Below are 19903 nucleotides of genomic sequence, written 5' to 3' on the forward strand. Positions count from 1 at the left end.
GTGTGCAGTCAAGGGATTGTTGTGGGTTTTAGTGCAAGCATAATAATTTTCATAGATTCATTCAGATGGATGTCTAGTTTCCTTGTATGAGTACTGTGATGTCACACTGGAGCATAGATTCAGCTAATGGGTTTCTAAGTATCTAGACAATAGAGTTTCTCCTTCCTCTAGTGTGCTGTTTTTCATGCCTATGGCTAGGTCATCTGCATAGCAAGATATTTTGCTAGCAGTGTGTGGAATGTCACTGGTGTACAGGTTGAAGAGCAAGAGTGCTAGGACTGATCATTGGGGAAGCTCATTTTTTATGGTAAATCACGGATGCTGTTTTTGTCTAGCACTGTCCTTGAAGTAACAGTTAACATATCTCCCACAAGAATTGTCAGTTTCTTATTTGGGGCATGCATTTTTAATTTCAGTAGTAGTCCATCTAGCGAGCCATCTAGAACTATTGGTTAGTTGGAACTGGAACATTAGAAGCTATTACTGATAGATAATTAATAGTTTAACTCATACTAAATCATACTGTATGCTTTCCTAGAAAAAAACAAATGTAACAAAGAAGTAATGTGAAAGATTACAAAAACACTGATAAATGGCAGTTGATAAATGTATTTATTATTTATGGATAACTGAGTCCCAGGTGAAAAGTCTGGCAGTTAATGTAGTGTGTTCACATTAGTAATGAATTTGGAGTCTGTGGAATTTAAGTGACCATAAAATAAAAATTATGAACATAATGATAAATATGTTAGTGATGAAAGATCAGCTAACTGATTCTCTTTTGGTGCAGTTTGTAATCTGGGGCTAAAAACAGTTGTTCTGTTCAAAATGAAGATATTATATGGCTAAATCTTAGAAAATGTGATACCATAATTCAAATGCCCAGATCCCATCTCCTTAAATTCCCACCTTTTTGCAGTTTCTTCAGTTTTAATCTACAGTTCATAACCAATAGATTGTGGTCGGAGTCCACATCTGCCCCTGGAAATGTCTTACAATTTAAAACCTGGTTCCTAAATCTCTGTCTTACCATTATATAATCTATCTGATACCTTCTAGTATTTCCAGGATTCTTCCATGTGTACAACCTTCTTTTATGATTCTTGAACCAAGTGTTAGCTATGATTAAGTTGTGCTCTGTGCAAAATTCTACCAGACGGCTTCCTATTTCATTTCTTTCCCCCAATTCATATTCACCTACTATGTTTCCTTCTCTCCCTTTTCCTACTCTCGAATTCCAGTCACCCATGACTATTAAATTTTCTTCTCCCTTCACTACCTGAATAATTTCTTTTATCTCATCATACCCTGCATCAATTTCATCATCATCTGCAGAGCTAGTTGGCATATAAACTTTCACTATTGTAGTAGGTGTGGGCTTCGTGTCTATCTTAGCCACAATAATGTGTTCACTATGCTGTTTGTAGTAGCTTACTCCTATTTTCCTATTCATTATTAAAGCTACTCCTGCATTACCCCTATTTGATTTCGTATTTATAACCCTGTATTCACCTGACCAAAAGTCTTGTTCCGCCTGCCACTGAACTTCACTAATTCTCACTATATCTAACTTTAACCTATCCATTTCCCTTTTTAAATTTTCTAACCTACCTGCCCGATTAAGGGATCTGACATTCCACGCTCCGATCTGCAGAACGCCAGTTTTCTTTTTCCTGATACCGACGTCCTCCTGAGTAGTCCCCGCCCTGAGATCCAAATGGGGGACTATTTTACCTCCGGAATATTTTACCCAAGAGGACGCCATCATCATTTAATCATACAGTAAAGCTGCATGCCCTCGGGAAAAATTACGGCTGTAGTTTCCCCTTGCTTTCAGCCGTTCGCAGTACCAGCAGAGCAAGGCTGTTTTGGTTAATGTTAAAAGGCCAGATCAGTCAATCATCCAGACTGTTGCCCCTGCAACTACTGAAAAGACTGCTGCCCCTCTTCAGGAACCACACATTTGTCTGGCCTCTCAACAGATACCCCTCTGTAGTGGTTGCACCTACGGTACGGCCATCTGTATCGCTGAGGCACGCAAGCCTCCCCACCAACAGCAAGGTCCATGCTTCATGGAGGGGGGGGGGGGGGGGGGAATATCAGTGTGGACTGCCCAATTTGCATATGAGGAATGGTGTATTATTCAGTCATGTATGGTGCCTTAAGAATAATGGTCTCAAATGATATCAACTGACAGGGACCAGACATGAGTGTCACAACTTGTCAGTGACAATTGGTTTCAAATCCAACAGGAACTGCTGCTGTCAGTGAATGTAGACTCATCTCAATGAGTTTTTGATCAAACATTGCGAAGGAAACTCCACGCAGTGGACATTTGGAGTGTGGTAACTTATGAAGTATCATTGATCATGAGACAGGCACATAAAGCTGCTCATATTCAGTGTATCAAATACGGAAACTGCACAGTAGCTGACTGGAAGTATGTAGTGTGATCCAAATAGTCACAATTTTCAGTGATGAAAACCTTTGAGTGTGCGACATCCCAGCGAGGTGTTCAATCTGCATGTGTTGAGTATGTAGCTTGCAAGACACAAATGACATTAGCTGGCAGTGGTCAAGGGAGACCACAGATATATAGCTCACAGTCTTCCCAATTAAATTCAAATTTGTCTTCATCATGAAGTTGTGAACTGCTGCACTTGTAATTAAACTTTCTTCTTGGACTGTACCGTAGCAGCTTCAGGGATTTGGTTACCACTGCAGTTCTACTGTTCCTGGTGTTTAATAAACCTCACCAATTTTCAACTTTATAAGAAGGAGTAAGATAGCCTTTTTCTTTTAATAACTATTTATATTGCATACCAAGAAAGAATCTTTTATTGTATGACAATATTTAGTTACAGGGAACATTGCTCATATGTACAATGTGAGATCACACATAGATTAATGACATTTTTTGAAGATACGTGGCATCCATCTGTATAAGCAACATGTGCAAAACAGATGGAAAAACAACAATGTAGGGAAAGATAGACTGCTATTTACCATAAAGAAGACATTTTAAGCTGCAAACAGGCACACAATAAAGCAACATCACGTACGCGACCACCAGTTCCAGCAGCTCAGGCCTGAGTGGCATTTTCTCCTACATTGCTGATACTCCTACATGGAGTTTCCATTGTTTAAACACATGAAAAAAATATCACACAAAGAGCTTTCTTTTCTTAAGTATTTAACTAATATGTGTTTTCAACCATCTGACCATCATTCAGTGGCTAGATGAGTTACACATTGCTCTGCTGGAGTGATATATTACACCATGTATCCACCTGCTCAGAGGAATGATGTTACCACCATTACATAAATGTAAATAATTATTCAGCAATTCCTGCAGTTAACTCTTTTCCTTTCTATTACTACATCTTCCATACTGTTTATTATTGATTTTAAATGGAATTGAAAAATCTTATTTTCTTTTGTGATCCCAACATGGAGTGCTTCATCCAGAAGCCACTTGAATATTGCTGCTCATGTAAACCACTCTTAAATCCATTAAGTGTGGCAAAATCATAGAATATTTTAACAAAAAAAGAATCTGTTTGTTACTTGAACTATTCATGTGTGTTAGCACAACTAACTATCATAGCCAATATAGACATGAGGCCCCTGTCTACCACAATAGTACAAGTTCATGTGCCAACTAGCTCCGCAGAAAGTGAAGAGATTGAAGAAATGTTTGATGATATAAACGAAATTATTGAGGTAGTTAAAGAAGGTGGAAATTTTATTGTGATGGGAGACTGGAATTTAATAGTAGGAAGAAAAAAATTAAGGGAAATTGGTGAATACGAAGTGGGGGGAAGGAATGAAAAAGGAAGCCATCTGGTAGCACAGAGCATAATTTAATCATTGATAACCCTTGGTTTAAGAATCATAAAAGAAGGTTGTGCATGTGGAAGAGACCTGGAGATACCCGAAGGTTTCAGATTGAGTGTATAATGGTTAGAAAGAAATGTAGGAACCAGATTTCAATTGTAAGACAGTTCCAGGGGCAGATGTGGACTCTGATCACATTTTATTGGTTATGAACTGTAGATTAAAACTGAAGAAATTGCAAAAAGGTAGGAAATTAAGGAGATGGACCTGGATAAGTTGAAAGAAACAGTGGTTGCTGAGAGTTTCAGAGGTAGCATTAGGCAACAGATGACTAGAACAGGGGAAAGGAATACAGTAGAAGATGAATGAGTAACATTGAGAGATGAATAGTGATTGCAGCAGAGGATCAAACAGGTAAAAAGTCAAGGCCTTGCAGAAGGCAAGGCCTTAGATAACACAAGAGATGTTGAATTTAATTGCTGAAAGTAGAAAATACAAAACTGAAGCAAATGAAGCAGACAAAAGGGAATACAAACATTTAAAAATGAGATTGACCAGTGCAAAATGGTTCAGCTGGAATGGCTAGAGGACAAATGTAAGGGTTTAGAAGGATATTTCACTAGGGAAAAGACAGATAACACCTATAGGAGAATTAAAGAGGCCTTTGGAGATAGGAGAGCAGCTGTATGAATATCAGAAGCTCAGATGGAAAACCAATCTTAAGCAAAGAAGGGAAAGTTTAAAGGTGGAAGGAGTATGTAAAGGGTCTAACAAAGGATATGAAATTAAAGGAAATATTATAGAAAGGGACGTAGACATATATGAAGATGAGATGGGAAGTATGACACTGTGAGATGAATTTATTAGAGCTCTGAAAGTTCTAAGTTGAAACAAGACCCCGAGGGTAGATAATATTTCATCAGAACTAATGATAGCATTGGGAAAGCCATCTATGACAAAACTCTTCCATTTGGTGTGCAAGATGTATGAGACAGGCAAAATACCCACACACTTCAAGAAGAATGCAGTAATTCCAATTCCAAAGAAAACAGTTGATGACAGCTGTGAAAATTACTGAACAATCAGTTTAATAAGTCATGGTTGCGAAATACTAACAAAAATTCTTTGTAGACGGATGGAAAAACTGATAGCAGCCAACCCTGGGGAAGATCGGTTTATATTCTGAAGAAATGTGGCAACATGTGAGGCAATAATCACCCTAAGACTTATCTTAGAAGTTAGGATAAGGAAAGAAAAACCTACATTAATAGCATATGTAAACTTCGAGAAAGCTTTCAACAATGCTGACTGTAATACTCTCTTTGAAATTCTGAAGGTTGTATGGGTAAAATACAGGAAGCAAAAGGGTATTTACAACTTCTACAGAAACCAGATTGCAGTAATAAGAGTCGAGGGGCATGGAAAGAAAGCAGTGGTTGAGAAGGGAGCGAGATGGGGCTATAGCCTATCCCTGATATTTTCAGTCTGTACGTACAATGATCAAGCAGTAAATGAAACCAAAGAAAAATTTGAAGTAGGAATTTAAGCTCAAGGAGAAGAAATAGAAACTTAGAGGTTTGCTGATGACATTGTCATTCTGTCAGATATAGCAAAGGACTTGGAAGATCGGTTGAATGGAATGGACAGTATCTTGAAAGGAAGATATAAGATGAACATCAACAATTGCAAAACAAGTGTAAAGAAATCTAGTTGAACAAAATCAGGTGATGCTAAGGGCATTATATTAAGAAACAGGTACTTAAAGTAGTAGATGAGTTTTGCTATTTGGACAGCAAAGTAACTGTTGATGGCCAGAGAAGAGAGGATATAAAATGTAGTCTGGCAATGACAAGGAAAGCATTTCTGACGAAGAGACATTTGTTAACACTGAATGTAAATTTAAGTGCTGGGAAGTCTTTTCTGAAGGCATTTGCCTGAAGTGTAGCCATTTATGAAAGTGAAATGTGGACGATAAACAGTTCAGACAACTAAGTGAATAGAAACTTTCAAAATGTAGTGCTACAGAAGAGTGTTTAAGGTAGATGGGTTGTTCACATAACTAATGAGGAAATAAAGAATAGAATTGGAGAGACAAGAAATTTATGGCACAACTTGATCAAAAGGAGGATTAGTTGATAGGACACATTCTGAGAGGATGTAAACTGCAGTAGTTATTTGGAGCTTAAGAGGCTCGCACAGGATAGAGTGGCATGGAGAGCTGCATCAAATCAGTGTTTGGACTTAAGACCACCACAACAACAACAACAACAACAACAACAACAACAAAAATAACAAAGAGAGTATTGGTTAGCCAGTTACACCTCCTGCTTAATCTTAAATTTCTTAAGTCAAGATAAATGAGCTTGACTACTTTTTTTCTCCATTCAAAATAGATCGCACTGTATTTGACAAAATTCAATTTTTTACCTGAACAATTGATAAAGACTTAATTAAGTTTTGCAAATTTGATTTCACAATACAACTTTTACGTTTAGTCATTTAGGTCTGCCATATAAGCTACATTTAATCCAATAAAGTGTTCTGTTCCTTTTGGGGTTGATTCCGGCGAGCCCTTAGACCATGACAATGCTTGATTTCAGTGAGTCCCATTGAATATCAATATCATGGTGACTGATTTCATTGTGTTTTTTCATCTAACCACCATAACTCTTGGGAAAAAATTGTGACAGATAACCCCCTAGGTATTTTTTAGCTTAGACTCTGGATCTCTAATGAAAAGGAGTGTGGTTCCCATTTGAAAATAAAAAGCTTCTGTCTTGTGTAGAGGGTGGGTGTTTAGGCGGTAGCCTGTTTTAGTACAGACAGATATCCGTTTTGAAAATATTAATTTTTCATGTAGAACATTTTTTTCATCTGATGTATGCTTTTCAAGATATTTACCTGTTCCAACTTGAAACAAACACCCCGTATATTTCTCCATTTCTTCAGCTCTGTTGTAGATCAGCCTTCCTTCATACACCTACCCCATACCTCACATATAAGGGTACAGAATCTTGGTTATGCATAAACACCTCTCTCTTCATGTATTTTGAGATGATCTTCTTCCTATCTTATTATGAATCCATGCCCAATTGTCTGGGTTTCTAAATTCTCCTCCATACCCAGTTGTAACTAGTAATCTGTTTATCAGTACCCTATTTTTATTTGATTGTATGAACATTCAGTTATTTATTAGGAATCTGTATTAAGTTATTCATTACTGATTCCAATTCTCCTTGCTATGGATGTTCCTGATACCTTTGGGCTTTAAGCTTGATGTTAGCAAGTCATCAAACATAATTTAAATTCAATACTTTTCACTCTTCCCATCTTCCCCACCTCGACATAGTGTTGGTAACATGTGCACAGCAATCTATAGCATAAATATATTCAAATTATACAGTTGTTCTTCTGATGTATAGTCAACATTTTAATTGTCTTTCAAGTGTGTGATAGATTGTTTAGAGATATCTTCATAGGTATGGATAAAATTAACTAGTTCTTCTTAATAATTTGTATTAATTGTAGTGTTTCAATTCTTTCTTCTTGTAAACATCTCTGTTTGTGAAATTGTAACCCTGAAAAATTTCTCCAAAGGAATAAACATATTTTGATTGGAAACAAACACAAGGAAAAGAGATAGGTCGCTAGCAATGAGGACTATTGAATATGGAAAGATGGAGGATCAAACTGATTCCTGAAAGAAGGAAATAAGGAAAGAAATTAAAGATCAGGAATGTTGAGACCTAAGAAGGAAAATGACAGCCCCAAAGGCAGACACCCTTGCCAATCCCTCCCTGAATATCCTCTTTGGCAGGTGCATCACTAGTGGGTTAGAGGGTAGTATTTATCGGTCATTGACCCTACACAGTACACACCACCAGCTGTGCCTCCACAGTTTCCAAAAAGTGGTAGTCAACACCCTGCTACTTGGGACCATGTTGATCATGTGTTCACCAAAGAGATCTTTTTCTTTTCTTTCTTTTTTTTCCTTTTTTTTTAATGGAGTGTGCTAACTTCCTTATACTGTTTACCTGGACATTTAATCATTATAATAAATATATTATGGCACATATACATCACTGAATCAATACTGAAACTTTTCTCAGTACATTTCTTTATATGCATTGGAACATTGTTGTCATGCCTCCATCCTTGCTACCCTCCCTGTTTTCCTTTCCCTGTTGCTTCATAACCTGGGTTGTGAGTAACTAAATCCACTTTCCCTTCTTCCCTTTCTTTCCCCTCTCTCCTCCCTGATGAAGGAACATTTATTCCGAAAGCTAGGAACGTAAATTTTCGCAACAACAATGTTCCTACCCTCAGACCACACAAAAGCATCCCCCTTGTCACCCAATATTATCCTGGCCTCGAATACACCAATAAATTACTCCGTCAGGGATATGACTTTCTCAAGTCAACCCCTGAAATAAGATCATCCCTTGACAAAATTCTCCCCACACCACCCAGAGTTGCCTTTCATCGCCCCTCTAACCTCCGTAACATCCTTGTTAAACCCTACAATATTCCCAGACTACCTTCTCTACCCAGCGGTTCCTAACCCTGTAACCGACCCCGCTGCAAAACCTGCCCCATGCATCCCCCCACAACCACCTACTCCAGCCCCGCTACTGGTAAAACATACACAATTCAAGGCAGGGCCACGTGTGAAACTACACATGTCATTTGTCAACTAACATGCCTGCAATGCACAGCCTTTTACATTGGTATGACAACAACTGAACTGGCTGAGCGCGTGAACAGACACAGATGAACTGTCCGCCTAGGAGATGTCCAATACCCAGTAGCAGAGCATGCCCTCCAGCATAATTCTAGGGACCTAGGAACCTGCTACACCGTATGTGTCATTTGGCTTCTCCCACCCAACACCAGTCCCTCTGAACTTCGGAGATGGGAACTTGCACTCCAACACATCCTTTCATCCCGCCATCCCCCTGGACTGAACCTACGTTAAACAACCTCACTCCCATTTACTCTTCAGTCTTCTCCTCTTTCCCTTTCCTCTTTAGCCATTCATGTATCTTTTCATCCTACATCTTTATACTATATACCTCTTTACTTTTGTATGCATCCTCTTTGGTTTGAAGCTGGCACAGTACCTACAGTAGAATATCTTCGGCTTCCCTCTGACAACTATGCCTCCATCCTTGCTACCCTCCCTGTTTTCCTTTCCCTGTCGCTTCATAACCTCGATTGTGAGTAACTAAATCCACTTTCCCTTCTTCCCTTTCTTTCCCCTCTCTCCTCTCTGATGAAGGAACATTTATTCCAAAAGCTAGGAACGTAAATTTTCGGTTGTTTTTTGTGTATCTATCGGCTGTACTGAGCTGAGGTAAGTACTGGCCAGCCCCTCTATCTCTTGTTAGTATTTGTTTTACATCTTTATATGAGATTTTCCATTAATTATTTGGATCTATTAAGAACACTGCTTTTGGATGTGGTATGTCTATCACTTTGCAAGGACACTCATGTTTATGAAAAAATTTACTCATATCTTTCCTTAGATTTAAGATAGTGTAATAGGCCTTCATAAGTACCATGTTGCCCACCTCAGATCCTGGCCTTACTGCATTTGTCTTGTGCTTCTTTATTCATTGTTCCATCTATTTAATTCCTTCTTTTCTTACAATTACTGAACATTATCACTGTCAAGTTACTCCATCAGGCCACTTAAACAACCTTGACAACCATTCTCTGATAGATCTTCTGCTTGATGCTACCATTAGAGAATGTCTGGTAAATAAATATAGTAGTTTATTTAATAAATGTTGCAATTCCAGTATCATCTGAACCAAGTGATATTTTTACTTGACTCATGTGTACAACAGTGTTTTCCAATCTCTTTCTTTTCTGTGTTCCAGACAGGTTGGATTGGATGGTATTTGGAAATAGGAAGGTGTTGTACACTTTCCCATACCAGAAATTATTTAAAACTTATAAACTGTGGACCATTATCAGTAAGCGGCCCCTAGTTTTCCCACATCTGCAATATATTCTCTTAAACAGTTAATTATAGTGGTCATGTTCACTAATTTTGTAAGATATAAACTTAACGTGTTTTGACCAGTATCCATCTGCAACAAATACAGAAGATACTCCACTTTTACCTTTAGGTAGAGGTCAAAATAAATCTGCAACAGTTAGATCATTTAAATCCATTGGATTTACCAGATATATTTTATAAGTTACAGCAATCTTATGTTCCATCACCTTTTGATATGTCATGTGCTCAGAAGATCCTTGTTACTTCCATATCTATGTTCCAGAAATACTCGTTTTAAAATTTAATAATATGTTTAATACTTTCTTATACCAAAATCCTCATAACCTTTGTATAGAAACCAGATTAGATCTTATAGGTCTATACGAGAAATACACAATTTCCAATTGTTCAAATTCTCATTTACCCTCCAGAAAGAGTCTTCACATACCGGCTTCTTGTTCTTTTTTTCTGACAATGTTCCTTGGTCCCAAGACGTGACAGTATCACTTAATTGTTCATCAGACTTAAATCCTTCTGTTTCTGTTTTAGTTAATAATTGTTCTTCATTATTAGTATAATTCATAGACATAAAGTTATCTCTAAAGATTACTTGAAGGACTCTTCTTCTTCTTCTTCTTCTTCTCTCTCTCTCTCTCTCTCTCTCTCTCTCTCTCTCTCTCTCTCTCTCTCTCTCTCTTTTAATCTAATGGTAATCAAGAAAGTGTTAGGTACTACATTAAGTGAACCTTTAGTGGAATTAATTCGCAACTTAAACATCAGCAGCAACAACAACAACAACATGTTATTAATCAACTATATTACGGCCTACTCTCTGTTAATAATGCTAAGGCTTTGTGACAAGATATTAACTTCACCAAAGTAGAAATTGAAGCTGCATGCAAGAATGTTTAACAAGTCTCAGTATCAGGGGTGGGGAAAAAAAATGTATTTGGATCCTGTTGGCCACAAGATTCTCCTCCTGATGTAACTGAAAGCTTTAGAGAAAGCCTTAATTTGCTAGTGCATAAGTTCCCCAGTCATACTGTAGTCAACAGTGGACACTGCAATCATTCATCAATCAACTTGAAAAATTAGGTTTGTGAGTGGTGGGTGTGACAAGACATCCTGTGAAACATTACTAAACACCTTCCCTGAAAACTGTTCAGAACATATAGTTTGTAACTCCAATCATGATGGAAATATATTAGATCTAATGGCAACAATGATCGCTTTGAGGATATTCACATCAAAACTGGTATTAGTGACCATGCAACGGTTATGGCAACAAAATTGCCAAAGTACAAAGGACAACTACAAGAAGAAGAAAGATGTGTATGTTCAGTATACCAGATAAAAAAAGTAGTGTCATATCTCAATGAGGAAATATATACTTTTAGCACAGGACAGTAGCATGTAGCAGAAATATGGCTTGGGTTTAAAAGAACAGTTGACCATGACCTGCACAGACCTTGTTGCACGGTTCGTGATGGGAAGGTGTACAGTCACTGTGAAGTAACCTCTAAAGAAACAGATACTACTGCATTCATGAAATCCAAAGAAATTCCGATTGTATGTAAAGGATGTTAGTGGCACCAGAGTTAGTGTTCAGTCATTCACAGTCATGCCAGGAACCGATATCAAGGGTCGCACCCTTGCTGTTAATGTTGTATATTAATGATCTTGTGAACAATATCAATAGTACTCACAAACTTTTTGCAGGTTATACAGTTATAATGAAGTACTTTCTGAACCAAGCTGCATAATTCATTCAGGTCTTGATAAGATTTCAAAGTTGTGGAAAGACTGGCAACTTGCTTTAAATGTTCAGAGATATAAAATTGTGAATGTCACAAAGTGAAAAAAATGTAGTGTCCTTTCACGATAATGTCAATGTGTCACAGATGGAATAGGTCAGCTCATACAAATATGTGGATGTAATACTTGGTAGGATTGTGAAATGAAATCATTACACAGACCCATCACAGGTAAAGGAAGTGGCAGGCTTTAGGTTACTGGAAGAATGCTGGAGAAATGAAATCCATCTACAAAGGAAATTGCTTACAGCTCACCCATTTAAGACATCCTAGAACTTATTCAAGTGTGTGGGACTTGTGCCAATAGGACTAACAGGGGATATTAAACATAGACACAGAGAAAGGCAGCACAAATTGTCACAGGTTTGTTTGACCTTGGAAGGATGTCAAAGAGATGTTGAAAGAGCTGAACAGGCAGATTCTTGAAGATAGACATAAACTATAATGAGGATGCTGGCTGTAAATTATGACCTATGAATATACTACAACCACCTACATATTGCTTCTGTAGGGATTGTGAGGACAATATTAGTTTAATTTCAGCATGTATTGAAGCTTTAATACAATCATTTCTTCCCGCATTCCATACATGAATGTAATAGGAAAAAACCTTAATAAATTATTGGGGGTACAATGGGATATACCATCTTTCATGTACTTCATAACTTCAACTTCCTTCATCCTAGGATGACCTAAAATTTTTGGATTAAGAGTGCTGGTTTAATATGATTAAAAACATCAATGTTTTCTTTATCCCAAATCCACTTAGATCTTTGATCTGTAAACTCAATAAGTGTGGATTGTTAATTGCTTGACTGTGTATAAACCATCAGTAAAAAGCGGCTAGTCCTAGAAGAAAATGTAATTGTTTTACATTTCTCAATTCAGAGCATTCATTTGCAACTAGTATTATGTCGAGATCAAGTTGTATCCTGTTTATCCTCATCGTATGGCCCAGAAACATTAATTCTTGTGTCCCAAAATGTTACTTAGATAGCTTAATTGTTATTCTTTTTGCTTTCATGTCAGTAGTTCACTCTGGTCTTTCCAACTATTAGAAACTAGTAATAGGTCATATGTGTACATTATTAGTTCTTGAATTAACTCACTACCCAAATATTTGTCTCAAACATAAATGGAAATAGCTACAGATATGTTCAACCCAAAAGACAGTACTTTAAGCTGATATGATTTACCTTCAAATAAGAATGCTGTGCAACGTCTTGACTATGTATGAAATAGTGCTTCACAGTATCCAACTGTTAACTGCATCAAACTTAATGTTTGTGCATCTAGAACTAATTGAACAGCTCATCAAGGCTTTTTAACTACCTATAATGTGTTAGTACAATCAGTTAAGCTATTTTCAGTAATATTGTTATTGATCATCTTATGTATCTCTTCCTTTACTGCAGGCCAGAGACTCCTTGGTGTTAGGCAAGGTGAACAAAACAAAAGGTTTATCTTCCTTTACCTATACCTTAACATGTGTACCTTAATAATGCCTTGTTTGTTGAAGAACATTCCCTTGTATGTTAATAAAATACCTTGTAATTGTATCTTCTGTTCCATACTTAATATACTACAGTCTTGTGGTTTTAATTTTATACTCGCCAATAACTCTTGTCCTGCTTGGTTCTTTTCCTCCAGTGTGATGATATTAGCCATAAACACCAAATAATCATGTGTTTCCAATAGTTGTTCTTGCTTAAAATTTACTGAATTATTTTAAAAGACATGCTGTCAACTATTCTCTCCTTCCCATAATACTATATTCCTGGTAAAATCGAGTGACACTTCACTGCCAAGTAACCACTGTAAACCTAGAACTACATCAAGTTTAGATTAGCGACTAATGAAAATGTTTGAAAAAAAAACACAATGTTATCAAATGTGATAGGTAGCCTCATTTCTTCCTTATTTGTTTCCCTTCACTGCTTGTTATGCTCACAACTTAAATTGCGTTTGCAGGTAGTATTGTACACAAATGTTTGTTTCTCATTGTTACCATTAAGTACCATGATATTAAAGATGTTTTGCTATCAGAATCTAACTGAATCTCCAATTTTGTTCCAAAAATGTTTTAGACACTGCTGCTGTTAATTGTTCTTTTTCATCTTTACTACTCCCCTCTTAAAGTAATCATTTGCACATAGACATTGGATGAGTGATAGTTACTAATTTTTCCCATTAACAACCTACTGTGAAGTTGTTACTTCCTGTTGCCTGTTCTTGCTCTGGAATGTTTCTTTTCCAATGATTGGTGCAAGCATCTCTTCAAATGGTGCATATTATTTTTCTTACTGGAAAAAAAAATCATCTCAGGGTGTTCCTCAAGGCTCCATGTTAGGGCCAGTCCTATTTCTCTTCTATTTTAATTACTTACAATTAAATATCAGCTTCCCATCAGTTGTGTTTGTAGATGATACTTCTCTCTTAGTTGAAGATCATGATTTGGAAAAAATTCCCAAATTTGTGATTAGTGCACTCAGTACCTTAGAAACTTGATTCAGCTAAATGGGTTGAATCTAAACTCTCACATGATGCAGTTCAAAACCATACAGACAACATGTGAGCATATTAAGATTGTACACAACATCCAAGATATAGAAGAAGTTGACTTAGTCAGATTATTAGGTTTAAATGTAGATAAAAATTTGAGCTGGCAGGCACACATTGAAAAAATACCTAGCAAACAAATGGAGCACCTTTACATTCACAGTGCAAATATTATCAACTGCAGCTGACATGGACACATGAAAAGTAGCATATACAAGCTACTTTGAATCCATTATTAGGTATGGTATTGTTTTTTTGGGGTAACTCGACAAACATAGAGTTGATACTACAAACACAGGGAGGGGGGGGGGGGGGGAAATCATTCGAAATATGTACACTGCAAACCACAAAAAACCACGTCAACCATTATTTAGAAACCTCTGCCATTCTTATACATGTATGAGATTATTGTATTTTTGGACACCAGATGTGAATTATTTGAGGGAAACCATTTTGTCCATTCACATGATTCTAGAAACAAAGAAAATTTTATGGTCCCCACCCACTACCTGAAACTGTATACCCAGGAACCTCAATACCTGGGAATGAAACAATGGAAATGAACAAATGATTTACAATGATGAGGAAAGTGTCTAATCCCTTTGTGAAAGTCAATAGTTCATTTACTCTTCACCAACCACAATACCATATGTCTTTTGTCATGTGCTACAGCAATCTACGAACCAACACATTTTTTCTGAATAGCCCTTTGGAGGGTATCAGTAATTTTTCTGCTTCCTTGACTTCAACTACAGTTTTCTTTAGGCCTGTACTTCTTTCTTTGAGAATGTTGTTTTTTCGCTCTTTGTATCCATTTTCATCAAAGATTTGGTTAGTTATTCTGTCATTATTCATCCTACCTATGTGGCCACAGGCAGGTTTCCAGGACAGCAAAAAAATGAAGAGCTGGAAGAAAGGAAAGTTCACACAGAATTTAAATCTCCTTTGTCTCACTATATCTGTTAGCTTTTCAATTTTCAGTCACAGTTCTGTATTAGATCTTAATCTGTATTCTGACTCACTGCTGCTTTTTGGCACTAGTATCATTCTTACAATTCCTCTTTCAATTTTTTCTAGTTTTTTGAGCACTCCCTTCATAGCCAGATTAAGAGCTTCTGTTGCATACAGTATTTCTGGTCTGATCACTGTTTCATAATGTTCCAGTTTTGAGACCCAGTATAATGATTTTTTAGTATAGATGTTTCTTGTTATTTGAAAGGCCCTCTCCATTTTATGTATTCTAATATATATTGCTGTCTCTTCCTTTATGTTGTTTAATATCCATAACAGACTACTACAGCTATTGTATTGTTATTTACCTTATGCTTTTGAGTACACTACTGATATTTGTGGTGAACTGTGATTTTTCAGACTATATTTTTGTTCCCCTTTTCTGTATGATGTAATTCTGTGATTTTTTCTTGTGCACTTTTGGTGAGTTTGAAAAAGTGATATGTCATCTGCAAATGCTAGACAGTCAACAGAGATTTTTTTTGTCCTACTTCCTACTTGTATACCCTTAATATTTATGGCCGTCCTCCATTCTCTAACTATTTTTTTAATGCACTGTTAAAAAGTAGGGGTCAAAGACCATTGCCATGTTTTACTCCTGATTTTATTTCAAAAGTTTCCAACAATTCTCCCATAAATTTTACTTTTGATGTTGGCTTGGTTAAAGTTGCTTTAGTCCAATCTTTTTTCAAATTTAGAGTAGTGTATTTCTATCAATAAAAGTGTACACCTTTTTAAAATCTACAAATGCTATCACATATTTAAACTAACTGATACTTTTAGTAAATGACACCCCTTCATTGCATCACCTAACTATTTAAATCTTAGGTGTCATTCATTATACATCTTATAGCTAACCCCAACTATTATTGTAATATCTAAGGTCTAGTCACTCAAGCAGTAGCTTTTCCTGACTTCTTGATGACCAATACTTCTTTTTAAATTTATCTAGAAAGTCACTCCAGGAAGAGAGTTTTTCCAAATGAGCTGTTCCCCTTTTAAATAATCGAGGATAATGTCAATGTTCTTGAAGTTATCCCAACAGTTATGCAAGGATTTAGAAAATACACTTAAAATGTAATTAGGATCAACACTATCTTCTGGTTTAAAGTTAGGAAACTGTGTGGATAGATTGATTATGCTTTCTATGTGCAATTCCATACTGTTCAAGTGGAAATCCATAATTATGATTAAGTCTCTTTTTACTAACCTTGTCCTTCATTTTAGCAAATTCATCCTGGATCTTTTGTAACTCCACCTCCATTCTATCTGTCTCAGCTAATGAATATGTTGTACTGACAGATGATTCAGTCTTTTCTTGGACTTTTTGTTCCTTTAAACCCCCAATGTTCTGCTCCACAGTTAAGAGACTGGAACCTGATACTGTAGTCACATCAGAATCTTTATTCTGCTGTAGCACATTTTAACTTATTATAGTGTCTGAGATTTATTTATTTATTTATTCTTTGCCCATGGACCCCAGCTGAGAGTATTGGATGTGTCATACAATAGGCTATTATCATCAGACTTGATTTCATTATATATAAATGAAACAAATAATTAAACAGAAATAGTCTATAAGCATACAAAGGTATTACATGTTTCACATTATATATACACACAAATGCAAACAACATACAGAAATAAAACTTTTTAAAGGTATATTTCAGTAATGATATAACATATTTAAACACCATCTTAGCATTCACTTAAACTGTATATACATTTCTCTGTAACATGTAGTTTCAAATGATTTTTAAAACATTTTAGGTCTGTTTCTTTTTTAATGATTTTGGGGAGTTTTATTGAAAAACTTTTGCTTGCTTCTTCAGGGGCAGTTATAGACAACCTTAGATTTCTGTTTCCCATGTAGTAATTTTCATTTCCTCTTGTACCGTGTTTGTGTACATCTTTATTTAGAAGGTGTTTATCATTTGACCTTACCGCCATTATGCTTTGGTAAATGTACAGTGAATATACTGTCATAATATTATAGTGTACAGAAGCCACCATTCTCGGTGACCAAGTACTCTACTTCGTTTTGGATCTTAATGATGAGTACATTATGGACTCTCCATCTTCCAATATGACACCATAATGCTGCATGCATAAATTCTTGGCTTCATAAACACTCAGGCACACTATCACACCTCGACCATGCCACTAAACCAAGTGATCTTAATTCCATATAAAATAACTGGGACATTTGGAGGAGTGGGTGATAGCAGTCAATGTCACAGCAATATGGTAGGTTTACTTGATATAATCAGACCAGAAAGGCCATCATCTGACACAAAACACACACTCATTAAAAAAAAAAAAATACAGTCTCTGGTCGCTTGCCAGATTGTGGCCTCTACAGCCAGAGACTGTGGTCAAATGGTCATTATTTCATAATGGATTTTCCATTGTTTGAAACTTAAGTACTCTCTTCGTTAGTGAATAAAGGTCATTATCAGGGAAAGCACCGATTTTACATGGTATTAGTGTGATATGCCTTGGCGGCAGGTGGGGGGCTAATTTTCTTTGGTAAACTTATTTTTATGTCTTATATTCATAGTGTATAAATCAGTTTAAATCAAAATTATGTTCGTTATTAGCCCATTAGGGAGTAAAGGTCTTGCTAAGCAAGCTCAAGAATGTGAAATGTTTAAGAGGCCTGTGCAGCCTGTGTAGTTATACATTTAACTCAATGCACACATTTCTTACATTTGCTGAATAAATACTTACATACTGGGATTGTTCCATCAGATGATTCCATAGCGCAACAGGGGATATAAATATTTATAATTTGCTATCACTCTTTACTTAATGTTACAATGAGTGATACTTTAAGAACAAAATCTTCCAAATTAACTGACTGAACGACAAGGAATTTACATACAGCATTGCATTCTATTTTATTTAATGTATTACTATTAATCTCTATTATTGGTAGCAACAGGCAGTTTACCTTGACTGTCTATTAATTGCAGAATATGATAGCTTCCCAAGTATAATTTTCTCATGAAAACAACTGAATTACCTTGCATGAATACAATATTACTATGACAGATTAATTTTTCATGATTAGTACTATTAGGTATTTGTCAAGTAATAAGTGGTATTGTCTGTAGGAAATCCTTTTCCAAAATTATACTAATAAGTATTTTAAAATGGAGGTCCTTGAAAGGAAACAGCAAATTGGTGCAATTAAGTCAAAACAGAATGAAATAAAGGGTGTATTTAAGTGTACAAAGTCAAGGGAGGCTAATGTTATGCAAAGTATGAACTCCAGAGGAAGAGATTAATGAATGCGTTTCTAAAAATCAAACACGTGATGCGTAATTCTGTGCAGGCATGTGAACGAAACCATAACTCCTGTTATGACTGATAAACTTCTTCATTTCTATTGCAAACTTTAATATTTGATAAGCATGAAGCCTTTTGTGACTTTTTGTTAGTTGAATGTTGTTGTCACACTTTTATATTCGATATTAGAACTCAAGAACTCCCCGAATTTGCTGTCTTAACATTACTAAAAGCTTCAAAATTATTATTAATTTTATGATTGTTATCATTACAGGTGGTTTCACAGCTCCGATAAACTATTACAGAGCATCAATGCGGAAGAGAACTACCAGTGAACCCCAACCAAAACGAGCGGAACCAAGGTTTGATCTTCCTGTTGGACTATTTCTATTTGCAGAAAATGACAGGTACTTGGAAGGAGAATCATTACTCAAAACTGCAAAGTCATGGATTCCAAATCTGAAGACTCAAATTGTCAGTGGAGGAAACCACTTTGTCCAGCAGTCAGTACCAACACAACTCAATCATGTTATGAGGGAGTTCTTGAAAAGTTCCTCTTAAACTAATTGGAAAAATACTTTTAAGTTTGAGACAAGTGATTTATATTACATGAGAATATGTTGTATTCAGCTTGTTATTTTTGTAAAAAAAAATAAAAATTCTTGGTTGTTGCAATACATAGTGTCTTGTCTGTTTGAACTTATGGATGCCAACTGTCCCACGTTCTTCTCCCCTTTCTCTGTTATGTTATCTTAAGATGAAGTTGGTTAATAAAGTGCACATTTCATACTCCTAAGTAACAGATGAAACAAACAATAAGAAAAGATATTTGGAGAAATAAAGAGAGAGTTATATATTAATGGTATAGCTGTGGCAACAAAAAATGGACCCTATTAATGATTTTGGTGCTGTAGGCCTCTGTACATGCCCCGCTACACTGTTTGCCAGATGCTGTGGACATATATAAGTGAGCTGTTTTGGTTATCCTACTGTGTTCTGGAGGTCTGTATGCATCTTGAGTTGCTGACCTCATTGCTGCAGACAAGTGAATAAAAACGTTTTGAGTATTTACCATACAATATATGTGCCTTATTGTGTGCCTTATTGTGCTCAGGAGAAACTCAGCCCTAATATCATACATCGGAACCCTTGTAGTCTTAAAAACAATCAGTCTTGTAGGGTGACACGTCCATCAAATGTTCAACAATTCAAATTCACATTCAAATTAATTCAGCAGAACTTAGCAATAAGCACAATGAGTCGGATAACACTGCAGCAATTGATAACCCTGATGTTTTAGTTATGAGCTCATCTGTGCACCAGTGTGTAAGCCACTCTCCATGATCTTTTGCTCTGCCTTCAGTAAAAAAGAGAAACATGGTGGTGG

General features: G+C 36.3%; 1 protein-coding gene across 1 annotated transcript in view; it reads left to right on the forward strand.

Moving 5' to 3' along the window:
• LOC126281924 (epoxide hydrolase 3-like) overlaps window positions 1-19193 on the forward strand; it is a 108438-nt gene extending 89245 nt beyond the window's left edge. Inside the window, exon 6 of the mRNA XM_049981253.1 lies at window positions 18791-19193. Coding sequence (XP_049837210.1) covers window positions 18791-19077 — 287 coding nt within the window. The 3' untranslated portion in view covers window positions 19078-19193. The remainder of the gene's footprint in view (window positions 1-18790) is intronic.
• The last annotated feature ends 710 nt before the right edge of the window (window positions 19194-19903 follow it).

The sequence above is a fragment of the Schistocerca gregaria genome, chromosome 7, assembly GCF_023897955.1.
Source record: "Schistocerca gregaria isolate iqSchGreg1 chromosome 7, iqSchGreg1.2, whole genome shotgun sequence".
NCBI classification, from domain to species: domain Eukaryota; kingdom Metazoa; phylum Arthropoda; class Insecta; order Orthoptera; family Acrididae; genus Schistocerca; species Schistocerca gregaria.